The sequence below is a fragment of the Cutaneotrichosporon cavernicola genome (genome assembly GCF_030864355.1).
Source record: "Cutaneotrichosporon cavernicola HIS019 DNA, chromosome: 6".
NCBI classification, from domain to species: domain Eukaryota; kingdom Fungi; phylum Basidiomycota; class Tremellomycetes; order Trichosporonales; family Trichosporonaceae; genus Cutaneotrichosporon; species Cutaneotrichosporon cavernicola.
The window spans coordinates 1,716,092-1,741,120 of record NC_083398.1 but is presented as its reverse complement, the minus strand read 5'-3'; the positions used below and the strand labels follow the sequence as shown (position 1 = coordinate 1,741,120).

The 25,029-nt window shown below is 58.8% G+C and overlaps 7 protein-coding genes across 7 annotated transcripts; 4 read left to right on the top strand and 3 right to left on the bottom strand.

Annotated features, from left to right (window-relative positions):
* Nucleotides 1-672: 672 nt before the first annotated feature.
* IPL1 (uncharacterized protein) lies at nucleotides 673-2,031 on the top strand (the record flags this gene model as incomplete). The annotated part of the gene is made up of 3 exons (XM_060603156.1): nucleotides 673-1,097; nucleotides 1,171-1,891; nucleotides 1,924-2,031. The coding sequence occupies 3 exons, from the start codon at nucleotides 673-675 to the stop codon at nucleotides 2,029-2,031; spliced, it is 1,254 nt and encodes a 417-aa protein (XP_060459478.1).
* Nucleotides 2,032-2,247: 216 nt separating this feature from the next.
* On the top strand, nucleotides 2,248-3,324 carry CcaverHIS019_0606710 (uncharacterized protein; the record flags this gene model as incomplete). Its single annotated transcript, XM_060603154.1, has 4 exons — nucleotides 2,248-2,394; nucleotides 2,517-2,810; nucleotides 2,956-3,166; nucleotides 3,200-3,324. 4 exons carry the CDS (start codon nucleotides 2,248-2,250, stop codon nucleotides 3,322-3,324), a joined length of 777 nt encoding a protein of 258 aa, XP_060459477.1.
* Nucleotides 3,325-3,481: 157 nt separating this feature from the next.
* smc6 (uncharacterized protein) lies at nucleotides 3,482-7,394 on the top strand (the record flags this gene model as incomplete). The annotated part of the gene is made up of 12 exons (XM_060603153.1): nucleotides 3,482-3,559; nucleotides 3,593-3,975; nucleotides 4,064-4,346; nucleotides 4,410-4,877; nucleotides 4,912-5,477; nucleotides 5,512-5,653; nucleotides 5,692-5,870; nucleotides 5,908-5,982; nucleotides 6,021-6,135; nucleotides 6,174-6,587; nucleotides 6,627-7,208; nucleotides 7,245-7,394. The coding sequence occupies 12 exons, from the start codon at nucleotides 3,482-3,484 to the stop codon at nucleotides 7,392-7,394; spliced, it is 3,435 nt and encodes a 1,144-aa protein (XP_060459476.1).
* Nucleotides 7,395-7,476: 82 nt separating this feature from the next.
* CcaverHIS019_0606690 (uncharacterized protein) lies at nucleotides 7,477-9,046 on the bottom strand (the record flags this gene model as incomplete). Its single annotated transcript, XM_060603152.1, has 6 exons — nucleotides 7,477-7,812; nucleotides 7,884-8,022; nucleotides 8,071-8,239; nucleotides 8,296-8,458; nucleotides 8,489-8,570; nucleotides 8,622-9,046. 6 exons carry the CDS (start codon nucleotides 9,044-9,046, stop codon nucleotides 7,477-7,479), a joined length of 1,314 nt encoding a protein of 437 aa, XP_060459475.1.
* A 1,434-nt stretch (nucleotides 9,047-10,480) lies between these two features.
* On the bottom strand, nucleotides 10,481-13,503 carry FUN31 (uncharacterized protein; the record flags this gene model as incomplete). The annotated part of the gene is made up of 4 exons (XM_060603151.1): nucleotides 10,481-11,445; nucleotides 11,478-11,568; nucleotides 11,613-13,323; nucleotides 13,367-13,503. The coding sequence occupies 4 exons, from the start codon at nucleotides 13,501-13,503 to the stop codon at nucleotides 10,481-10,483; spliced, it is 2,904 nt and encodes a 967-aa protein (XP_060459474.1).
* A 1,260-nt stretch (nucleotides 13,504-14,763) lies between these two features.
* On the top strand, nucleotides 14,764-19,684 carry SKI3 (uncharacterized protein; the record flags this gene model as incomplete). The annotated part of the gene is made up of 6 exons (XM_060603150.1): nucleotides 14,764-14,891; nucleotides 15,056-15,250; nucleotides 15,291-15,366; nucleotides 15,399-17,378; nucleotides 17,415-19,138; nucleotides 19,177-19,684. 6 exons carry the CDS (start codon nucleotides 14,764-14,766, stop codon nucleotides 19,682-19,684), a joined length of 4,611 nt encoding a protein of 1,536 aa, XP_060459473.1.
* Nucleotides 19,685-20,181: 497 nt separating this feature from the next.
* CcaverHIS019_0606660 (uncharacterized protein) lies at nucleotides 20,182-24,889 on the bottom strand (the record flags this gene model as incomplete). Its single annotated transcript, XM_060603149.1, has 4 exons — nucleotides 20,182-20,442; nucleotides 20,482-20,549; nucleotides 20,585-23,932; nucleotides 24,073-24,889. 4 exons carry the CDS (start codon nucleotides 24,887-24,889, stop codon nucleotides 20,182-20,184), a joined length of 4,494 nt encoding a protein of 1,497 aa, XP_060459472.1.
* Nucleotides 24,890-25,029: the final 140 nt, after the last annotated feature.

Sequence of the window (25,029 nt, the reverse complement as noted above, 5' to 3'; positions counted from 1 at the left end):
AATGGCGTGGAACCGTTACAGCAAGGCGTTGATCCAACTCACAGAACACCGCATTTCGCAACGTGCTGACGGGATGGACCATGTGGAGCATGTGGCCTAATCGCGATCCGTCCCACCAGCGGAGAGTGGAGAAGAGGCGGACCAGTGCATCGAGGGCGATGACAACCTGAATGAGATTGACCGACCACGAGGCAAACAAGATCCAGTTTCATCAATCTAGGTTTCAAACAACTAATGATAAAGGCCTACAGCTTCAGTTGGCTTGATCACTCAGTTCTCGCCAGATCGCCTGATGGTGGTCGGTCACTCTTCTTACATCCCAGAGACCAGTTCAAGTGGCCCTGCCATTGAGTTCCAAGCTGTTGGCCAGCCGTGAGTGAGCTGAAATTGACCAAGCAGATCAACCATCATAATGGGAACAGGCAAATGGCCTCTCAGTTTCCATGTTCCAGGCACAAAAATGACGTGTCTGCCATTCAATCCAATATCACCAATACTCCGCGCCTGCTTTCTCTCCGCCCTGGTCAACAAACATTGCTCAACCTTGTCCCCAGTACCTTTCACGAACAACCAGCTCTCAACCACACCTTCTCCCCTACCCCTTTCTCCTCTCCCCTCTCCCTACTCTCCTCATCCTCCATTCCTACTACCATGTCCCAACTCCCACACCTAATGGAGAACCTCTCCCTCAACCCGCGGGCTGCGCCATCCAGTCCCCGCTCCCAGCCCTCGGCTTCGAACCGTCTCCCACCCTTGATGAAGAAGTACATGAACCCTCACCTTGTGCGGCCGCCCAACGCGGGTCTCGAGAGCCACAGCCGCGCCGCTCTTCAGGCATTGGCCGATAACGCGACCGCCAGCTCGATCCCGAAGAAGTCACCGCGCAAGCCAACACAGCACACCGCCCATGGCATCCATGGGCCGGCACACGCTACTTCTGCGCGCTCCCAAGCTATCGCTACCAACCCGGCTTCAAGGGATGGCGGACGCAAGATGGACCTGGGAACGTATGATGGCGGGTTTGAGCGGGACGTCGCGGACGTGGAGACCGTTTCCGGCGAGGCGGCCAAGTTGCTTGAGTTGCAATCGGCTAGCGGGTGAGTTTTGTTTCTGTCCAAACTTCTCCCCTCACCTCTCCGCTGTACCCGTGATGCTTGACGCTGACATCAGTACCATCCCCCTGTCGCTAGCCGCATTCCAGATCGGCCGACCGCTCGGCAAGGGCAAGTTCGGGCGAGTTTACCTTGCCCGCACCAAGGCGCCTCCGCAGTTCATCGTTGCTCTCAAGTGCTTGAACAAAGGAGAGATCGTCAACGGGCGCGTCGAGAAGCAGGTGCGCCGCGAAATCGAGATCCAGCAGAACCTCCGCCACCCCAACATCCTCCGACTGTACGGCTACTTTCACGACTCGAAGCGCATCTTCCTCATCATCGAGTTTGCGGCTAGAGGGGAATTGTACAAGCAGCTGAGCAAGCACGGCCGCTTTGACGAGAAACGTTCATCCCGCTACATTGCGCAGATGGCAGACGCGCTCGCATACTTGCACAAGAAGCACGTCATCCACCGAGACATCAAGCCGGAGAACCTGTTGATTGGTCTCAAGGGCGAGCTCAAGATCGGTGACTTTGGATGGAGCGTGCACGCACCCGGTGACCGGCGGCGGACGCTGTGCGGCACGCTCGACTACCTCCCACCAGAGATGGTCGAGGGCAAGGAGCACAACGCCAAGGTTGACCTCTGGGCTCTCGGCGTGCTGGCGTACGAGTTCCTCGTTGGTACACCACCCTTTGAGGATTTGAACGGGAGCCAAGCGACGTACCGTCGTATTAGAAACATTGACTTACATGTACCGCCGCACGTCTCGCCAGAGGCCACCGATCTCATCAAGCGCGTAAGTTCTCGGACAAGCATAGTTGACCCTAGCTCTTACGGTACCACCCCGACGACCGCCTACCACTTGCCGATGTGCTGCAGCATCCGTGGATCAAGAGATACGAAAAATCCAAGAAGTCACTTGCGCGCCCATCCTAATCATCATCTCCGTATTTGTTGTGCATGTAACCTGTTTCTGTTTGAGAGCTTATCCGCAAATTATCCATTAGACCCGGTTGGATCGGCTTGAGCCGGCTCGGCCGGCTCGGCCAACTACCTCCACCTCAACCTCCACCTCCACCTGCCCACTCGACTCGCTTGCGCTTGACCATACATACTCGGCATCTCAACATCCACATCCACAATACTGACATAATGGCCTACACTAACAACTACAAGGCGCCGTCGGGCGAGGTCGAGACCAACTGCCATCTCGAGACCAAGCTCGAGGATTATGACTTCAACTTCATGTTCGACGTCAAGCAGCTTCGCTCGGACCGGGTCGAGCTCCGGCCGTTTGTGGTGGGTGCTGTGATGGCTTTGCGGCCTATGAGACCAGACCAGACGATACGATGTTGAGCTCCCACACTCCGTGCTGGGTCTCCTGGGCCCAATCCGCGTCTCGCCGTTCCTCACTAATCCAGCCCTCACTGCACGCCCAACCCCTCCTCGACGGCGTAAAAGCCAACCCTGAGATCGTGCACTGGCTCGGCCTCCCCGCCGACTGGACTACCCTCGACGACGTCTGTCGCTGGTGCGAGTCTAATGGACGTCGCAACCCCGCCATGCTCCGCATGGCCATCTACTCGGCCCCTCTGGACCGACTGGACGCGCCGGTAGAGGACTACGTGTTTGCCGGGACGGCGTCGTTCCTCGAGTCAAACTATGAGAACATGATGAGCGAGATTGGATGGATTTGTATCCTCAAGCCGTTCCAGGTGGGTCGCAACGATCGCAGCTTCGATGTGCCTCGGCTAGCTGCAGGCTGCATCCCCCCACCCTTCTCCTCCGCATCCCCCTCCTGATCCTCCCTTTATCCACGGACCTTGGATTCACCCCACGCTGCTCGCCAGCTCACACCAGCGAACGCACGCCAACACACACATGGTCGGGCTCATGATGCACCAGATCCTCGACACGCCCGAGCAGGGCGGCTGGGGTCTCCGCCGCTGCCAGTGGAAGACTAACAGCCTCAATATGCCGTCCCAAGCAGCCGCTCTGCGCATGGGCTACAAGTACGAGGGCACGCTGCGCGCATTCGTCGTCCTTCCCCCAAACCGCGAAGGCGCTGAGAGTGAGATAAGACCCGCCCCTGAGCTGACGACAGATGGTCGCCCCGGCGTGCGCGGCGCAGACCGCATGCAGCGCGACACATGGATGGCGAGCACAGTATGGCAGGAGTGGGAGGCCGGCGTGCGCCAGCACGTCGACAAGCTCATGGAGCGTAGGTAGATAGGACAAAATGGCGTAAACAAGGATGAATATTGTGTGTTTGGTTCCGGTAGATCTCAGAGTGGGGCAGGTGAAGCGTGTCGGTCCAGTCACCCCTGAAATCCCAAGAACGCACTAACCTCTATGTCATCACCTTTCTCTCCCACCTTAATCAACAATGTCGACCTCGGCGTCCCCCGCAAAGCGGACGTCGCAGTCCTTAGACCCAGGAAGTGATGACGAGGGCGTGCAGACGGTGAGCTCAGAGTTGGGTAGCAACTGACACCAGGCAAAGCGCGTCAAGCGTGAGCATCCGGAGCGCGCCGACACTATCGAGGAAGACAGCGATTACCTCGACTCTGATGACGAGATGGATGACGACGATGTCGAGGCCAATCTTGAGGAATTACGGCGCCAACGCGAAATCGAGCGCAAGCGCCGCAACCCCGAGGAGCTTGCCACTGCCGGTGTGGTCAAGGAGATCAGCCTCATCAACTTCATGTGCCACGAGAACCTGACAGTGACGCTGGCGGAGAAGATGAACTTTGTCGTCGGGCACAATGGGAGCGGCAAGTCGGCTATTCTGTCCGGCCTCGCCGTCGCCCTTGGCGCTAAGGCCACCATCACTGGCCGCGGCGCGGGCCTCAAGAGCATGATCATGACGGGGAAGGAGTGAGTCGATAGCTCTACTTGCCACATGCCGCAACCCCATCCTCTTCTCCCCCTTTCTCCTCATCGGTCGCCGTCAAGCTAACACCAGCCGTGCCAAGGTCACCGTGACCATGCGCAACGTTGGCGAGGATGCGTTCATGCACGACCTGTTCGGTGACCAGGTCGTCATTGAGCGCAACTTTGACCAATCTGGCTCGTCCAACTTCAAGTTTCGCGCAACCAAGGACGGCAAAATCCTCTCGGACAAGCGCGACACGCTTACCAAGATGTGCAACCACTGGCACATCAACATCGACTCGCCGCTTTGCATGCTCACACAAGATAACGCAAAGACCTTCCTCGCAAAGACAGACCCGAAGATCATGTACTCGGTGAGTGTTTTCGAGGAGCTCGACTCGACGATGCTCTTCGCTTCTCGACAGAGCTGACACCAGTTCTTCCTCAAGGGCAGTGGACTCGCCGACATCATGGACCAGTACAAATTGACCAAGTTCTCCCAGGAGAAGTTGTCGCGCGACCTTGCCAATGCCACAGACGCCCTACCCGACCAGCAGGACAAGGTCAGGAAGCTCCAGAACCTGATCCAGTACGCCGAGAAGGCTCGCAATCTTCGCAAGAAGCAGGAGGACCTCAAGGCGCAGTTAGCCTGGGCGTTTGTCAACGACAAGGAGGGCGAGATCGATACCGTTCGCGGGTACATTGAGGAGCTAAACGACAAGAGCGAGATGCTTGAAGGGAAGCTCAGCGATATCGACACGGCCGACAAAAAGGTCAAGGACGACATCAAAATGCTCCGCGACGGTATTGCCAGGTTTTTCGACGATCACCGCCAGACTCAACAAGAGATGTCGGCCAAGAGGAAGAAGCTTGGCGACGCTCGTGGAGCTCTTGCGGCTGTCAAGGTGGGTGTTAGCTCTTGTTTTCCTAACAGGCCAGACCAGCGTCACAGAATGCAAGGGAGAGATTCAAGCCCGTGAGGAGGAAATCACCGCGATGGAGGACAAACTGGCGGCTGCGCGGCGGGAGGAGGAGGGCGAGGCCAATCCAGAGCAAGTACGGCTGCAGAAACAGCTTGAAGCGGCCGAGGCACAGAAGAGCGGTCTGGTGCGCATGCTTCCTCAGAATGAGCGTGCTGTCGCCACCGCAAAGGCCGCGGTTGACGAAACGCAGAATGCACTCAAGGAAGCTGAGCGCGAGTACAACGAGGCTGAGAGGAGCGTGAACGAGGTCAGCCGCAGCTTGGAAAATCTCCAGGCTCGCCGTACAGACCGACTCGCCCCTTACGGTCGCAACCTCCGCTCGGTCATGCAGGCCATCGAGTCGACACAGTGGAAGCACTCCAAGCCTATTGGGCCGATTGGCCTGCATGTCAAGCTTATGGATCCGGTGTACCGCCACTGTTTCTCGAACATGCTGGGAAGCTCGCTTTGCTCATTTGTGGTCCGCGATCCTGCCGACCAGAACACGCTACAGCGCATCTTCGAGCAATGCGGCCGGCAACAGTGAGTTCCAGCTGGGTGATCGTACTGACCGCAGCAACTTCTCTGCCAGCCCCGTTCGTCAAGGAGGTCCCCCGAACTTCCCCTCTGTTACCCTGTACAAGGGTGACCGGTATGATTTCTCCAATGGCGACCTTTACCGCCAGGGCGTCGGCGAGACGGTTCTCAGCAAACTCGAGGTGGGTTGAGGGCTTTGGGATGATGGACTGACATTGAGGTGGACGATGAGGATGTTCTTCGTGTTCTCATCACTGCGCATCAGATCGAGAGGACATTGGTCGCCCCGAGTGACAACGATGCTCTTGCAGTCATGGACAGAGTTCTCGGTGCCCACAACCAAAGCATTGTTGTCTTCTCCGCTTCCGAGTTCCGCCACAACGGACACGTCAAGAACCAGTGAGTCTCTTCATTGCGTACACTTGCTGATGTTTAGTCTACGTCAATCCGGTCCTCAGACCAAATGGCGAGGGCCAGACATGTTCGTCACCGACGTTGCTGCGGAGATTGAGTAAGGCTGGGTTTGCGATTACGAGCTGACGGGACCAGGAGGCTGCGCCCAGTCCTCGACGAGCGTGAGGCTGATCTGCGCACCAAGAGAGCAGAGCTTCAAGTTCGTCGACAGGAGGCCACCAAGGCGCGCGAGAATCTTAAGAAGGCACAAGTCAGTGGCTCCTGATTAGGACCAGTGCTGACCAGCAGGCCGACGTCGATCGCAACAATAAGGGCATTCCCCATATTAAGCGAACAATCGAGGCCATCAACGACAAGTTGCAGGAGTTCCGGCCTATCGACGGCAACGCCACCGAGATCTCGCTCGAGGAGGTGCGTGGCGAAAAGACCAAGCTGCAAGAGGAACTCAGTGCGCTGGAAGGGAACTTGGAGGTCAAGGAGACGGACTTCAAGGATGCGCAGACGGAGTGCGAGGCGGCTCAAACCTTACTGAACTCTTTCCAAGAGCAGCTGAGCACGAAGAAGGATGTGCTGGTGAACCTCCAGGCCCAGGAAAGGCAGTACGAGAAAGAGCGTGTGCACTACAAGGGTTCGCTTGGACGGGCAAAGGTGCAGCTCCAGCAGGAGCAGAGCACGATCGACGATGCCGAGAAGACTCTGAAGGTGAGCCCTGAGCCCCTGTAGAACAGCGTTGACACACAGACCTGGATTCAGGCCGCTCTGGGCTTCATGGAGCGGCCCGACGAGTTTGGCGACGCCAAAGAACTCGAGGCCCAGCGTAAGGCCGTCGACAAGCAGATTGAGGAGGCCAAGCGCCGGACGAACATCGACCTGGACCAGGTTGTGCATCAACATCTAGTTGAGAGCGAGCGTCTCGACAGGACGACTCGGTCCATCGACCAGTTCCGCGAGATTGAGCGTCTGCTCAAGATCGGCTTCGACGACCGCACGAATCGCTGGCAGATGCTGCGCCGGAATATTAGTCTGCGTATCCACTTGCGTTTCATCGAGAACGTCCGGCAACGTGGCTTCGAAGGCCGGCTGAAATTCGACCACGAGGTTGGAGAAGAGCTCCGTCTGGAGGTGGCGACGAGCAGCGATGCCGCTACGCAACGTGAGATGGTTTACAAGCGCCCAGAGAGTCTGAGTGGTGGTGAGCGGTCGTTTGTGACCGTCTCCCTCTTGCTGTCGATGTGGGATTCGGCGCCGGCCAACCTCCGCTGCCTTGACGAGTGGGACGTGTTCCTTGACTCGGCAAACCGTAGGATCGCAGCGGGCCTACTTGTGAGTTGACTTCTTCTCACACGCTAACTCTCACAGATGGAGGGATCGCGGGACGCGACAAGCAGGCAGTTCGTGCTCATCTCGCCGCTCGACATGAACGGCGTCAACACGGTGGGCAGAGGCAACAAGGTGATCCGCTTAGCCGACCCGATCCGCAACCAACGCCGTCTCGAAGAGTTCCAGTAGTTTCCAATGTCCAGTTGTAAGCATGTACAATGCATAATTTCCTGTTCTATGTGGCGGAGGCTGTGCGACATTTTGGCCTTCTCTAAATAACAACAATCACAAGGCCAGCGACCGCAAGCAGCCAAGCGGCCGGTGCGTTGTTCGCTGCTGCGCCCTTCTTGTCAACGCCGGCGGTCGGTGTTGGCGATACCGACGTGGTTGGGTCGGCATTGACCCCGCCACCGCCGTACGGCCACGCCCATTCGCTCGCGGCTGGCGGCACAAAGCACGTGAGGCCCTGTACACGTCCGTCGACCCAGTCGTAAGTATTGCGTTTGGCGATGTTGACGCTGGTGAGCGAGTCGGGCTCCCGGAGAAGTGCGACTGGTGGGTTGGGTGTCTTGTCCGACTGCGTGCAGTTGGGACCATACTGGCCGATCTGTCTTAGTCCGTTGTCCAACTTCATCTTTGCTCCGCCTCCGATCCGTCGTCCTTGCACTCTTCACTCACAAACGTCTCATTCCCCACAAACGTGTTATTCGTGATCTGGAAGTTCTGCGCCCCGCCGACCGCCACACCGAACGTAAACGCTCCAGAGAGGACATTATTCGCGACCTCGCCGCCCCGCGATGTGTTCTGATACGTTTCGCTGGTGTCAACGGCCGCGGTAGAGAGCAGAAGAGGAGCAAGGACGTACTCCCACCACACGCGCGGCCCGATGCCGATACCGATCTTGATGAGTGCGCGTTGCTCATTTGGGCCACGTGTATCGTTGCCCATGGAGGTCGCGTAGCCGCCTTCGATGCGGTTCGAGAGGACACGTGTGCCCGAGTAGTTCCCCGGCTTCCAGGGAAGCACGTCGACGACTGTGTGAGCTGGTGTCTGCCCTACCGGCGCTGCTCTCATCACCTCGCCGACTCACGATTAATGCCTCCCAGCATCACTCTCGTTTGGGCTCTAATCCTGTTCTCGTGTACGATTGAGTATGGGGCGCCAAAGATCACGATCCCGCCGTCGGTCGCGTCCACGACTGTGTTGTTGTACACCGTGCTGTTGGCGCACGAGAGGCTAATACCATCGGCCCACTGCATCAGCTACATCAACCAGGGGCTCACGTCCTGCCACGTATCATGTCCGCATGGTCCGATATCGTTATGCTGTATCGCGGTTTCCGTGCACTTGAGGGTACCCTCTGTGCTGGGGTCAGCCTCTCATCTGTCCCCATCCAAGCTCGTCATTTCAACTCACACATGCAAACAAGTCCAACCGCGCGGATTGAAGCTCCGCACCCACTCGACCAACTGTCCACGATTATTCCCCCCAACCTCAATATTCCCCTGGCTGGTCCCCGACGCGCTAGCGTTCCCCACCCGGTTTCCGTCCACCTGGACATATCTCAGTCGCACGCCATCCAGCCCGTCCCCTGAAGCTCTAACGGCACAAGTCCCCCCCACCACGCGGAGGGTAGCCCGACTCCCGTCGGTCGGATATCCCTCGGTACTGATCTCCTGCTCTGGCGCGGTGAAGTTGAGCGACTTGGACACCGAGTAAACAGTATCAGGACACAGGGAGAGGACGTACCCCTTCCCACCTGTGGTGAGGAGCGCCTGCAAGTCGGCCGTGTTGGGGACACACGCAAGTGCGAGGGGCAGTACAAGCCCCAGCAAGAGCATGGTTGAGTGGTATTGGCGTTGACACGGTGGGGATGGGGATGATGACCGGCTTGGTGATCTCGAATGCTTCTCGCATTACTGCGACCTGGACCTCGGGTCTCGTGGGCTAATCGGTTCCGATTGTGCAATCCCACTGTACATGACATGTCTCGGGAGCGTGCGCAGCTCTTTTCGCGTCATATCTTCGGATCCTGGCGCCGTTGTTTGGTCAACATGATCGGTTGCTTGGGACTTTTGGCCTGTCCTGAGGCTTTGGTCAAAAGAATCCCGCACGCCACAGGTCGCAAACCCAATCCCGCAATGTACATACATGTACCGGGCGCAAGTAGGAGAGGCAAGCTGCAATCGAAGGTTGGTTTGATCTGTTGATTTCTTCTTGGGATGGTGAGCGCAGTCAGAATGCTTTTATAGATAAGCGCCTTCATATCATTCAGATTTTGATCTGGACAGTGCTGCGCACGATGAAACGCAGTGAACACCACATTTCGCTACCCTAGCCACCATGAATCTGCTCGCAATTTGGCTCACACACCAACAGGAAGGTCCAGAATCACATCTGAACAACGCTTTGAGGGTCGGCGGTTGGAGCTCATCTCCGGCGCGGTTCAAAGTCCTCACCCTACATCCACCCTACGGTCCCACCAGCACCCACACCCACACCCCCACCTTCTTCTCTCGCACTCTGGGCGATACCAACCACCAGTCGCTCCTCATTTGGGATACATGGGCTAGATACGCCGAGTTCTGTTGTTCTGAATAAAGGGCATCAAAGGCATGGCAAGGGCGCACGGTATGTCGGAAAGTAAGCTCGGAACCAGGACCCTGTATCCCATTTCCTAAAAATAGCGACTTGCATAAAGTCAACCGCCTTGGAAATGAGGAATCGCATGTTGGATTCTGCAGGTTGGATGCAGAACTGTGTTGCGTTGGATGGGTGGTAGCGTGGTGGATGCCCCACTCCGTACCGATGGGTACATCTAGGACTCGCAAGTCATTCTATCGCCATCCGGGGGAGCCCGGGTGGACAGGTTTCAAAGTGTGAAGTGTGCCAACACGCCTGGCGGCTACATTACTCTTTGGTTGTGGGTTTGAATGTCTAGTCAGGAAACAAAAAGTCAACTTCAAGACAGGAAGGGTCCTAATACTATTCAGTATAGGTTATATAGTCCCCCCACAGCCGTAATGGGTCCCGTCGCTTCAACAGCTTGGGTGGTGTGTTCGCTCAGGCGGCATTCCTTTCTTGCTCCTTTTTGCTTCAACAGCAGTGATGGGATACCAAGTACAGTTGTTCTCCCTATTGCGCTTCTAGCTCACATCGCCACACATATGCATTGCCTGCTTGGTGGTATTACGACAGATGAAGATGTCGAGTCTACCTTCTCACTGCCGCTGTTCTATCCTTCTTCCCTATCTACTCACACTACTCTTGACATCTCACGCAACGGTTATTATGTGCGCTGGCACATGGGGCGCCTTGCGCTCCCACCCACGGAAGCCCGTCCACGATTTCTCCGTGCCTGCCAGGTACCTGTGACGCAGGAGCTGCTCAGCTGTGGGCCGGTCATGCACATCGGGCTGTAGGCAATGGCGGACAAAGTCTGCCGCATCGCAGAGCGCTCCGCCACCGTCGGGCTCGCGGCTCTCGTCTGGCGAACCGCAGCGTGCCTCCAGTGCCATTTCCGCTCGCGAACCGGGTACGAGACCCATAAACACCTCGTCTGGCAGCTCGGAGAAGGGCGTCTCGCCCACGAGAAGCACATACGCCACGGTGCCCAGTGCCCACACGTCCTGCTCCTTGCCGCCGTACATCTCGCCTCGCAGGATCTCGGGAGACGCATAGTGCAGCGTGCCGCTGAACGTGTCCCAGCGCTTGCCTGGGCGCCAGTGCGCCGCCGAGCCAAAGTCGATGAGCTGGCATCTCCCCTCACCGTCGAGGATGACGTTCTCGTCCTTGATGTCGCGGTGCACGATGCCATTGGCGTGTAAGAACCGTACGGCATCCGTGAGCTGGCCCACGAAGCTGCGCACCTCGAACGGGTCAAGCCCGTCCGCATGCGACTCGACGTAGTCGAACAGGTCCACGCCCGACCCGTATCGCGGCATCACAAGGTAGTAGAACTCGCGATCCTCGAAGAAGTCGAGCAACTTGCATACGTTCGGGTGTCCTCTCTCAGGTCCATGCTTGAGCTCACTCGAGATGTACCGCGACGTCGAGTTCGTCTGCGACGCCGGCGTGCTTGATCGGCTGGCCGCGGCCGAGTTGGCCACCCCATCAGGGGTCCCGCCGCCAACCGCGTCGCCGTTGCTCTCGGCATCGCGTCTTGGCCTGAATGGGTCCCACGGATTCGGCACGGGTGGGCGCAAGTAGATCAGATGTCGCACTTGGTCCATCACGTGGACTAGGGTCAGACAGCTTGGACCGCTCACTCACTTTCCACGGGAATCGGGCCCAGCGCCTTATGCTTCTTCCAGCAGTCGGCCAAGATGCGCGACTTGATGATGTACTTGATGATCACTTCCTCCTGAATGTCAGACAGACCTCGTAGAGAAAGAGTGATCAACTTACACCGACGGGCTCCCCCTTAGCACCTCGGACCCTGGCGCGCATGACAAGGCCGTACGCGCCCTTTCCAGCCTCCTTGATGATGATGTAATCGTCAATGCCGTGGCCCCCGACCCCACCCGACCCAGGCTCATTGGCGGGTGTCGCGGGGAGGCTCGGTGCGATGATGCTCGATGCGTATGACCCAGGACTCGAAAACGACGAGCCTTGCGTCGATAACGGCGGGCGCACCCCCGTGGGGCTCGCCCGGCGGAATGGTGAAAAGCTCTGGAGCAGCGTGGCCTTAGGTGACATGACAGCCACAGGGTTTGCTGGTGTTAAGGGTGAAAGACCCGGAAATTCTGCAGGCTTGACGACACGCCCCGCGACCAACGAGACACGGAGCGTGTCGCGTCTCCTGGGCGATCTCGGCGTCGTCGCCTCGTCCTCGTAGGACCCGCGGCGCGACTGCGCGCGTGATGGTGGACGAGACGGGCCAGAGCCTATAGACTTGCGGGTGGAGAGTTGGCGCGCGTAGTGCCTGATGGCCTCGTAACGGTCAGTCTGCGTTTCGGGTGGCGGCGACTGGGGAGCCTCGTCTGGTTGCAAGGCCAGGTCGATATTCGAGCCAAGAGACCCGTCCGACCCAGACGCAGTCGCTCCAAAGTTGGATGTGTATTGCAAAGGAGATGGGCGAGAGGTGGATGAGGGGTGCACGAGTCGGGCCACCTCGGGCGAGCGGGAATGTGAGCGCTCGGACTCAGGCGTTGTTGTTTTTTGGGACCCAGGCTCGGCGGGTGATTCTGGCCACTTCTTCTCAGGTTCACTGCCCAGCCCATTCGTCACGGATGCGCCGTCCAGACTCATTCGACCTACACCGCTGCCCATTCCGCGGACGTTCCACGTCCGATAGCCTCGCTCCGGCTCAGGCTCCGCGTCTGCTATCTCCTGGTCTACCATCTTGAAGAGTTGCTCGCGCTGCAGCTCGCGCTTAGTCTTCTGCTTCGGAGCCTGCGACTTGGATCTAGACTTGAGGCGGAGAGAGTCGTGCCTACCAAAGCTGGTGAACCCAAGCGAGGGGTCCATCGTGAGGGTCGCGTCTTCGTCCACATTGTTGCCATCCATGTCCTGCAGCACGGCTGCGGGAACTTCCGTAGAGCCATCGTCTTTGATTTGAGGTAATGGGCTCGGGGCCGTTACAACTGGCTGGAAGACTGGCCGCGCTGGTGTCACAGGCTGGTCGAGCATGTCCTCCCGCGTGGTGGAGAAGTAATCGCCGCGGACCTCGACTCTCTTGCCGCTGACAGGCGACGTAGGGCTCGCAGAGTCGCTGTCCGAACCCGGCACACGCTCGCCTTCAAGACGCCCGATCTCCTTCAGCTCGTGCCACTCTTGTGTTGTTGGAGTGAGGATGACCTGGGCATTGGCGAATGACGGGACTGGCAAGGGAGGTGTGAATGGGTCCGAGACATCTGCGGCATCAGGGCTTGGCTGTGCCGAGGGAGGGCGCGGAAAGGTCGGAGGGAGGTGCTGTTGGAGGAAACGCGAGTTGGGGGACAATGATGTTGACAGGGTGGCGCCTGGGGAATATGCTTGGCCACCCGCAGGAAGGGCTAGGTTCCGATGATGGATCAACGGCGAGGCGCCTCCAGTACGCCCGCTTGGCGATACGCTCCCTGTTCTCGTTGGGGACGTCGTGCGTGATGACGAGTGCATGCGGTGGTAAAACCGCGCGCTGATGGTCAGCTGAGTGCGGTGTTTGAAACAAAGGACCTCACCTATTATCGTAGTCACCGCCTTCATGGGGACTATCCTGCGGCTCGTCAGCCAGCCGTGAACCATCACTCGCGCTCCTCCAACTGCTGGGAGGCGCCTCGGAGCCCTGGTCCTCTATGGGCTGAGGTGCGGATGTCATGGCTAACCCATGTATCAAGTCACCAAAGCTTTTGCTGGGCGCGATGCCGCCTGACGCAGCACGCATGCGTGACAACCCGCCAGTACGATGCCGCCTCGGGCTGGGAGGTGGGGGAATAGGAGGGTGGGCCAGGACCCCTGTACCAGCTTTGTGCCCGTCGCCGCTATGTAACTCCTGCTTGGCATTGGTTACTGCGGGCGGCCTATCGGCGATTAATGGCCGCTCTGGACTCGATGGAGTGGTCGAGACACCAGCATCGCGACTGCTGGTGCCAAAGGATAGGCCGAGCGCAGCATTTGGAGTCATTTGCAGCAGAGCGTGTCTAGACGCGAGACACGTCTGCGCACAGAGGAGAGCGGGTGGCGATAGCCGAAGACCGGGATTAAAGGGATTATCGATGAGATGGAGATGGAGATGAAGAAGAAGCGACGGCCTGGTATGAGCGATTGTATGGGGCGGGGATGTGGGGGATGGCCGAGGATCGCGCCTTCAATGACCCGCATGAGACTGAAATGCCTATATCGCTTTATCTCTTACGCGTACCGTTGGGCTGTATCACTACAGTAGCGCTCGCCGGTGGAGATGCGTGGCGGATGTCCCGATATGGGGAGTTAACGTGCCGAGGTGGAAAAGCTTGTACCTCCACACTGCAGCTTGGCTCCAGGAACTGGCGAGGGATCGGCCAACTTACTTGGTATCCTGGACTGGCAGTCGTCTACGGTAATATCTAGGAAGGGTGGTCGGGGTCAAGAAGATGAATCGATGTTGAGGAGGTTGCTGAGGAGGGTGATGAATTGGTTGGTCAAGATGTTGAGGTGGAGGGGGGAGGCAGAGATAGATAGTGATTGAGTGAGTGACTTGGCCGAGATGTGGTTGGCAGAAGTTGCAAGAAGCGGGGATTATAGGTGATGGACCTGATGGACCTGATGGACCTAATGACCTGATTGTGGGGCAGAGTTACAGCAGCTCAGCAGCAGCATACATATTAACAACTCAGTCTTAGTGACCAAACGACCCAGTTTCAAAAGGGTGTATAATAATGCCAAGGGTTTCATACCACCAGTCAACCAAGTGACTCCAGTCAACCAGTGACTCCAGTGACTCCATTCAACTTGATCTCAGGTACACCATACTACAGTTCTCTTCCTACTTTTGAGACTTTGACAACATTCCCTCCTTGCCAAACACCTTGATTTTCCACCTCAGCGCCAGACTACACTTATCGGCCACACTCGCACAGCACATGTGCGACGGGCCAACATGAGCACAAAGAGCGCCTTGAAATCCGTCCGCCTCAAGCTCCAAAATGACGAGCCAGAAGGTGCACTGCACGAGGCCACGCAACTCCTACGCAGCATTGGCGAAAAGGATCCAGAAGCACCGACTGTGTGAGTTGGGCCCAGATACACGTAGCGCCGCCGCGAGTACACTTAGCTTTGCGAGCGAGGCGTGGAGGGCAGCGTTGGTGGCATCTGCCTGGGAGGAAGGTAGCCTCTGTTTCAGAAAGGCCAACATTCCTCACATACACTCTCATGACGCTGACCCCACTCAGCCTTGCCTTCCGCGCATTAGCCCTCACGCATGTCGAGCGCCTCGATGAGGCTGAGAAGTCGTACCACGCGGCGCTGAGACTCGCGCCTGGCCATCATTTAGCTCTCCCTGGCCTCAAGAAGCTCTACATCAAGAATCAGCGCTGGGATGACCTTGGGCGCCTACTAGAGCTGCAGGTTCAGGCAGCGTACGACACGTAGGTTGAGCTTGACCAGACCTACATGGGCTGACTTTAGAGGTGACGCTGAAAAGGCATCTGATGCGATGCAGGAGGTGATGGAGCACCGCCTCGCCCACGGTCCAAACGACAAGGTGAGCCGGCCACATGACATCCCTAACGTCAGCTGTATGGAGCGCTTCGCCTCCTACTGCCTTCGTCCCCGCTCGTCCCTCTCATCCAGTCTGCGCCGGTTCCTCAGGGATCTTACTTGCCTCTGCAGGTGCCAAAGTACCCTGCGGCCAAGGACGCGGCCCCTCCCGAGATTCCTCGCCCGCTCCCCCACGTCCACCATCTCGCTGGATCGCTCGCGCTCGTGACCTACCTCCTTCTTCGAGTCCAGGCTGAGATCTATACTACGACGGAGGTGCAAGTCAAAGCGGGTCGCCAGCGCTTGGGTGCCGGCACTGAGCGCGATGTCAGGCGGCGCGTCGACGCCGAGGTGCTCGGTGGTCCGCAGGGCGCCCAGATGATTGATCTGCTCCGCGACGTCTCATCCCATCCGTCGGTGGACGAGGACATGCGCCGCCTCGTCGAGGTACAAGAGTTCAGGTACTGGCGCCGCCTCGTATCCGTTATCACCGACGGCAATAACAAGAAGGCCGCACCCAAGGCCTCAGCCAGGGGCGGGACGATGATCTCAGCTTCACTGCCGCCCAAGCCAACCCCGACACTAGCAGAGGACCCCAATACCCCTGCATTGTTTAGAACGCCGGAGACCCCAAAGATCACGAAGGCCGAGGCGGGCAAGCGCACTGAGGGGCTTGCGAAGGGCTTTGTGCTCCTTGAGGTTGGCTTCCCCGGGGCGGAGGAGGCGTGGGCATGGGTCATCGAGGGGCGAGACGAGCCGACCATCGAGTATGACCACAACCTTCTCCTCAAGTTTGCCAAGGTGTTCCGAGACTCTGCATTCACCGACTTCATCGACGATTACGCTCGCCTTCTCAAGCTTCCTCTCCCTGAGCCTGACGAGGAGCAGCCCACGCCGGCTGAAGATTCTGGAAGTGACAAGAAGAAGAAGTACCGCAGGCCGACGAAGGGCCAGAAGGACCGCGAGAACGCTCGCGCTCGCCGCAAAGCGCGCCGTGAGGCGGTACGTGATGGCGAGCTCGTCGAGAACCTCACCGAGGAGGAACGTGAGGAGCTGATTGCCACCATGACCAAAACGCTCGACAGCCTTAAGACGTCGATCTTTGCGCATCGGGTCATGACGCATGTCGCTATCCAGGAGGAGGACTGGGCGAACGCGATCACCTATGCCGAGAAGGCTCGCAAGCTCGTGCGCGAGGTCGAGACCGAGCGGGGCATCACACTCCCGAAGGCCATGGCTTCCTTGGACGAAGAACTCGGACTGGCGCTTGTGCCCTACTACCCTCCCAAGCACCACCAGCGTGCCTCACGCCTGCTGAACGGCGTCCTCAAGCTCCAGCCTGCCAATTACGCCGCTCGCTTCGGCATCGGCCAGATCCTCGAGGTAGCCGGCGACTGGTCCGGAGCGCAGGACGAGTTCAAGCGCCTCCTGGACCAAGGCGGCGAAGACAAGGAGATGATAGCTGCCAAGGAGGAGCTGGGCTGGTGTCTGGTCAACCAAGGCAAGTTGACCGAGGGCCGCGATGTGCTCGAGGAGGTCGTCGAGGTTAGAGACACTCGCAAGGAGCAAGAAGGCAAGGACGACGAGGCGTTAGTCCGCGCACGTGCGTGGTGGCGCCTTGGCCGTACCGAGTGGATGATCGGGGACGACCAGTCGCGGACCCAAGCTGAGGAGTGGTTTATGGCCTCGCTCCGCGCGGACGCGTCTTTCGCCGCGTCATACACTGCCCTCGGCATCTGCTATGCCGAGGCGCACTCGCCTCCGGACATGGAGCGCGCGCTCAAGTGTTTCCAGAAAGCGTTCGAGCTGGACGCCACTGAGGCTGATGCCGCGCGGCGCCTGGCATTCGCTTACGCTGACGTGGACGAATGGGCGCAGGTCCGCGCGATCGCTATGCGTGTTATGGAGGGCGAAGGTGGTGTTGAGGGCATCGCTGGTGGCGAGGTCATGAACGCTGCAGGACGCTTCGCGCCAACCAACGGCTGGGCGTGGAAGGCACTCGGCTCGACCGAGATGGTGAGCTAGTCCATCTAGATATTGAACTGACACCAGTACTACAAGAACTACGCCAAGGCGATCCAAGCTTTCCAGGTGGCTCTGCGTGCCGACCCTGAGGACGCAAGCATGTGGCGCATGCTTGGCGACGCGTATGTCAAGAGTGGCCGACACATGGCGGGCCTCAAGGCGCTGCAGAAGGCGCTGGAGATCGACCCGACCATGTGGATGGCGCACTATCACATGGGCGAGACGTACATGCAGCTCGGTGACTACGCGGGCGCGATCGCGGCTTTCAAGGAGGTTGACTCCGCAACCGAGTCGGCCGAGGTTGGCGTGACTGCTGCGCTGGCCGAGGCGGCGGTGGCGCTTGGCCGCTTTTCGGCGGCTGGCGGGTTCCGGGAGCGCTCGAGGAGCGCCTTCCATACGGCCATTGGGTATGCTCTGCGGGTACTCACCTCTGGCAGGTCGCACCGGGCCTGGGCGTGGAAGCTTATCGGCGACGCCGCCCTACAGCTCGCTGAGCGGGAGGTCGACTTGAAGGACATCGAGTCCACGGCTGCTGTCCTCCAACCCGTCCTCGAGCACCTCATTGCTGACGATGACGATCGTCGTTCCTCCGTCACTGGACTTGGGCACGCCTCCAACCTCCTCCAAGCCGCTTCTGGACCGCACTACGCGGTCAAGGCTGCCGTGTTCGCCTTCGCGTACCGTGCTCACCTGCTTAAGAACGAGCACAGCGCCAACTCGGCGCTGTACGACCTGGGCTGTGCGCTACACACCCTCGCGACCCGCGACGAAGATGTACGCACGCCCGCCACCAAGGCGGCCATCTCGGCAGTGCGCCTTGCGCTCGAGCGCGACGCAAGCGACGAGCGTCTGTGGAACGCTCTCGGGGTGATCTGCTCGGCGGCGGGCCAGCAGCTCGCGCAGCATGCGTTTGTGGTCTCGCTCGAGCTGTACGCCAAGGACCCCGAAGTGTGGACCAATCTCGGCTTCCTGTACCTGCGTGCCGGCGACCGCGAGCTGGCAAACCAGTGCTTCCTCAAGGCACAGACGCTCGACCCGGACTGTGCCCGTGCGTGGTTCGGACAGGCGATCCTCGCCCAGAGAGACGGGCAGCACCACGCCTCGGCTGGTCTGTTTGCGCACTCGGCTACACTCTCAGCCGGCAGCCTGCTGGAAGCGGATCTGGCGCTCGCGCTTGGCGCCTTCGGACCCTTCCTGAACCCGCATACGCGGGACACGACGCCTCTCCACCAAGCCGCGTTCGCACTCGCGTGCTACGTCGCTGCGCACCCCGAGGATGCAGAAGCAAAGCACCTCCAGGCTCTCGTCTCGGAGCGCCTGGGCCTTACAGGCCAGGCCGTCGCTGTGCTCGAGGACGCGACTCAGCTGCTGGAGGACGAATTCGAGCGCTCCGAAAGTGCCCAAATCGAGGCGAACTACGCAACGGCACTGCTGAACCTCGCTCGCGTCCGCCTCGCCGCGGGCCAGTACGACGCGGCCCTGAGCGCATTCAAAGACGCGGCCGAACTGTCGGTGGCCTCTTCCGAGGAGCGTGTGACGTGCCAGCTCGCACAGGCGCGCACAGGTGCGGCACTCGCCCACTTCTGGCTGGGCGACCACAACGCGTCGCTCGAGGGCTTCCAGGCAGCCCTGGACGCCGCGAAAAACGATGATGCGCTCACTGACGAGATTGCCGTGCTGTTCGCGCGTACGCTGTGGTCAGTTGGAGGGGAGGATGCCGCGGAGGCAGCCAAGACGCAGCTCATGGAATCGTGAGATTTTTAGACTCTCTGCTGTAAACTGACAGCAGGCTGGAACACGAGCGCCCTTCGCTCAAGGTCATCGCAGCTCTTGGCGCAGCCGCCCTCGCCTCGTCCGACGCGGACCTGCTAGACGCTGCGCTGGCCGAGCTCGCCAACCCAACCCCCGAGCAACGGGCACAGGATCCTCAACGTACAGCGGATGCTGTGCTCGCCGCAGCAGCCCTAGCGAATGGAAACGAGGACGGCGCTATCGCGAGCCTGGAATCCTCAGCGGCCTCGGCGCCTTGGGACCCTGTATCCCGTAACCGCCTTGCAGCGGCGTACGTCGCAGCGGGCAAGACCGAGCCCGCGATTGCACTGCTCCAACGGACTTCCGATGGGCCGGTTCTGGAGGCGGCCCGGGCCAACTCTATGCGGGGCATTGCTCTTACCCTCGAAGGCGAGAGCGGGATGCAGAATCTCCAGCGCGCGATTATGCTGCGTCCGTGGGACGAGGAGGGGTGGGAGGCGCTGGCTTGGGCTCGACGGGCTGAGGTTGAGCTCGAGGAGTCATAGGATTGGATGTATGGTTTGGCCTTGGACCTTGCTGATAACTGGTGCATCCACCAGCAATCTGTGGGGATGCACTGGTGAAGGTGGTGCAAAAGGGATTGAGTGAACTACGCTGTCAGGATGAATCTAGAATAGGCTCTCACAGCATTGCCCATACTCAAGAACAAACTATGCTGTAGTCGGTGAACTTGAAACATGGGTTCAATCCCACCCCAGCTGTCGTATGTTCAGCACGGCAACATGGATAGCAGCTTTCAAAAGAGGGGATGGAAAGCGCTGTGAGACCATCTACTTCAAAACGCTGTTCATAACAAACGCTCATCTGATCCAGTAGAGTGGCCACGAACATGCTCTCTGACAGTGCACTCTGACCATCCAACGTCAACGCACGTTTCCAGATCTTTCTAGAGCGACGGGTGGCAACAGACAGCGCCGATTATATCGTAGGCATGCATATGATCTAAGCGATCCCAAGGACACTAAACTGTACAGTGACAATTCTATGGCGAGCGCGGCGGGGACGGTACCAGGCGTTGTGGAAAATCGTCTCCGCTCACTTGTGTTGATGTACTCGTGTTGACGGTTGACGAGCGGTTGCGGCCGCGCAGGATGGAGCCCGCACGGTTGCGCAGCGACTTGAACGCTCTGTTTGGCGATGGCGCGGTGGGGTTGTTCTGACGGTTATGCACAGCCAGTCGGCGCAGCGTGTAGCGCTGATTGCCGGCCGACTGCTGTGAGAGACTCGACTGCATGCGCTTGATCTAGAGTCAGCGGATTTCAGTGGCGTGGAGTTGACTCACGGCTACGCCACCCTCTTCCACGTCGAAACCGAAGCCACGCGATGGCTCGCGAGTGATTCCCGTAGCCACTGCTGTCAGCTCACAATGCGTTGACTGTACTCACTGTCGACTTGCGAGCCACGGATGCCGCCGGCCATGCCCAGACGCGTGCTCTGGAAGCTTGGGCGACCGTGCGATTCCAAGCTGGGCCGTACTCGGCTCGAGTCGATACTCGGTCGTCCGGTTCGGCTGTGGATCGAGTCGATACTTGGGCGACCGATGTACTCGGTGCTCTGGCGCGGGGGGTACTCCGTAGCGGGAACGTACTCGGTGGGAGCAGTGAGCTCCTCGAGCACGATGCTGGTCCTGCGCGCCAAGTGGGCGTTCGACTGCACACGGCCGATTGACATGTTGTCATTGTCGCGCGAGCGGTCGAGGAGGCCGCCAAGCATGGGGTCTGTGAAGGGGTCGACATTAGGCTGGTACTTGCGGACAAGGCGCATGATGTCGATGTCGTTCGGGAAGATGTTCTGCTTTGCAAACTTGATGAGGTACCGGGGCATCAAGGCCATGATCGTGACGAACGGCCACCCGAACCAGAAAGCTGCGGAGCGGAATAAGAAGATGTCATTGCCGTAGACGCCGGAAAAGTAGGTGGTCGGCGGGACGACCGAGTAGATGGGGGTGAAGACCCAAATGAGGAAGGGGCCGACCCACACAGCGAACACAACCCACCAGCTCCAGGCATCGATGTTGAGGCCAGAGAACAGGTTGGCGTACATGACGGCCGCAACAGCCATCGTCGTCGACATCTCGTCCTTGTAAACTTCCCAGCCATCACTGCGGGTCGTTGTCGTCACGTAGGCGTAGTGGATGAAGAAATAGCCGATCGCCGTCTGGTACACACCCTCGAAGAGGTAGTACAGGAAACGGGGCCAGTTGTAATACTTGTGCTCGCGCGAGTAGCGGTAGAGTTCTGGGAGAGCCATGAGGTCGACGTCGTCTGCGTTGCGGTCGAAAATACCAATTGCAATGACGGGACACAGTGTCCAGAAGACGTTCCAGAACAGCAAGTAGACGTAGGCGTAGACGAAGGTGGTGGACCATCCACAGAAGAACATGTACCAGAACAGGATGCCGATACCGATAATGTTCTTGTAGAAGAAGTTGACAATCATGGTGCCGTTGCGGAAGTACGACCAGTGGCCGTGAACGAGGAGAAGCCGCTTGAGGAAGCGGAACTGGCCGGTCGCATAGTCTGCCGAGTTGACGGCCTGCAGGCCCTCCTCGCCCGAGATACCGACACCGACGTCAGCCGCCTGGATCATCGAGACGTCGTTTGCACCGTCGCCAATGGCGAGACACATCACGCCGAGGCTGTCCTTGATGAGTCTGACAATCTGGGCTTTTTGCAGAGGCGAGACACGACAGCAGATGACGGTGTTGCACTTGAGAGCCAGCTGGATGAGCAGGTCCTCGTTCTCGTCGTCGTTGAAGATCTGGGCCAGTGCCGAGCCCTCGATGACAAGCGAGAAGCCGCCGGGCCGGTAGCCGTTGTCATCGCCAACGAGCGACTGGACACCAGTGTTAACGCGGCGGAGCTGGGTCGAATGCCGGGTCTCGAGATGTGTGAGGGACGTGGAGCGCCGGAGGTCATCGCCGAAGAACGCTCCTAACGAGTCGCGCAGTTGGTCATGGATGGAATGGGTGCCCTCACGGATAATAATGAGGTTGGAGTTGGCGGTGAGAAGGTTGGTCGTGTAACCGATGGCAACCGCGGTCTCGAGCTTGTCACCCGTGGCAACCCAGATGTTGATGCCGGCTCGCTTGAGGTCCGCAATGGTCTCCGGAACGCCGTCCTGTAGCTTGTCCTCGATGGCAGTCGCACCCAGCAACTGCAAACTAGTCTCAATGTGGGCCATGACATCCTCCATCTTCTCCTCACGATCGGTGAGGGCGACCTCTGCCTCATGGTACTCCTTGGCCCATGTCTCGTACTCGGCGGGCTCAAGGACGCGGTACGCGAGACAGAGGGTACGGAGACCCTCGCTGGCGAACACCTGGAGATCCTTGTCCGTCTTCTCACGCAGCGCGGCCTGCGACTCGTCGTTCTTGCTGAGGAGGTCGAAGATGATGTTGTCCGCACCCTTTGTAAGGAGGAGGATCATGCCCTGGTCGTCACACTTGCGCACAATGACTGACATGCGCTTGCGAGTCGAGTTGAACTCGAGAACGTTGAGCAGCTCGTACTCATCGGGCTGCTCTGCGTAAGGAGTCTTGAGGCGGAGGATGTTGCGGTCACGACCAAGGAAGACAAAGCCGACGTCGGCAGCGCTCTGAACAAGGGCCGCCTCGTCCGGCGACTGGGCCTTGTACGTGATTTGTCCGCTCTCGGACTCGGACGCGAGAGCCGTGTGGCAGAGACCAAGGACGACAAAGAAGCCGTGTAAAATGCGCGACTGCTCAGAGTCGAGATCGTTCAAGTCCGCGGTTAAAGTCCGGTCGTGGAATGGCGGGATCTCAACGGCTTCAGCTCTCCTGAGACTCGCTACGTCACCCGTAGAGTTCGAGTTGTCGTCGGAGCTGCTCATTGTGTCCTCGACAGGCTTGGCTTTCTTAGCCGGAGCAGTGACCTCCGGCTCGTCGCCATAGTAGATCTTGCCCCCAACCGAGCACTGGCGGAAGACCATGACGTTCTGTGTAAGGGTGCCGGTCTTGTCCGAGAAAATGTACTCGACTTGGCCGAGATCATCGGAGAGGTTCCAGGAGCGGGCCGTGGTGCGGATCTTCTGGCCGTTCTTGAAGTACTGCATCTGGTGGTCCCAGAAGATGAATAACGCCTGGACCGTGCGCACAAACTCGATTGAGAGGTAAAGTGAGATAGGGATGATGTTCTGGAACGTAATCAGCGCGTTGAAGAACGTCCAGAGGCCGTTGATGTTCGGGTTGTCCTGGGACGTGTCGTTATAGAGCATCCAATAAGCGCCCTGTGGCGTCCACTTCTTCTCAAGAACGTGGGCAATAACAGAGCAGATCATCGCAATGATGCCAAGGACGAGAAGGTTGAACAGGACCTGAGGGTTCATCTGGCGCTCCACGCGGGAACGCTTGCTGGGAGCGCGGCCCGAGTTCTGAATGATCTTGGTGTCATCGCCGGTAAACGCAACAATGCCGATAACCCAGCCCGTGTTGCGGAGAGCGCATCCACGAAGCAAACAGGTGTCGAGGGTCACGGGGTGCGTGACATCACCTCCCTCGCCGAGAAGAACAATCGCGCCGTTTAGGCGGTACATGTTCACCTCAGGAGGCTCCATATCGATGCGCATCTGCGTCGTCGCGCATGCCTGAACGGAATCGAGGTGGGAGATGCCGGGAACGGCGTGACGCGACTTCAGGTTGGTTTCGCCGTCCAGACCCTTAGTTTCGAGGTAACATACGTCCTCCTCTTCGGAGGTGGCGCAGACGATAATGTCTGAGGGGCGTTAGCTGTAATGTATGGGCTTACTAGACAGTGACGCAAGCGAAGGCCGCAGATCGAGGTAAATATACATACCGCCCAGCGGCAGAAGTGGTACCACACCTCGACTCGCCACGCCACCGCAGTGAACTCACCGGCACAGATAGGTTCATTGTCGTAAATCTTGACAATGTCGCCGACCTTGACGTCTTCCCAGATGGTGCGCTGCCAACCGAGCTCCTTTGAGTTATCGCCGGCCTCGGGGTCGTTATCCCAGGTCGAAACGTGAGAACGGATGGTGTGTTGGCGCTCGAGGTCGTTCTCGTTGCCGCTCTTGAGGAGATCGACGTTGGCTTTCATCTCTGCAGAGATTGCCTTCTTGCTCTTGCGCTTCGGCAACGGGATGCCACGCACAAACGTCTTGGCCTTGCCCTCCATGGGGTTGACATTGACATATTGGCCGTCGCCGCCGCCGAGCACATGTACAACTGAGTGGTTGACCTTGCGGTCGGCCTGGTGGCGTTTGATGTCCTCGTAACCATCCTTGAGTGCGGTGATGAGCAGGACGACGATCAGCGGCAAAATGACGAGACCTGGCGAGATGGTTGAGAACTTGGGGAAGAACTGAAGGACGTTGATGAAAAGGAAGAAGATGTTGGCAACGCGGCGGAACTGCTCGAGGAGGTTGCGTGGCAAGAACGTGAGGATCGTGTACTTGGACGTCACGTTTTGGTTGGTGCTGAAGACCTTGCTCTTGAGCGGCCGTCCTTTCTTGTCAAAGTAGTCCGCTGGTAGCTTCTCGTTGATAAAGATCGAGCGAGGCGTAGACGGCTTTCGTCTCCTGGACATGAGGGTCGCGGGATTGAGCACACTCAGAGGTTTGGCGATATGGCGCGTCCACCACGGGTCTTTGTTTGCCCTCCGCTTCCGACGGCGAGGCACTAATGGTGCGCCCGACGCCGAGCCAGGCATGGCGAGCCGTTGTTCCTTGGGAGGAGATATGTTGGGCGGGGGATGTGGTATGGTTAGAAGGGAGGCCAGCCCCTACGTCGTCGACCAGCCTAGCGGGTTAAACGTGTGGGACACTGAGGACCTTGAGCGGGAAAATGGAC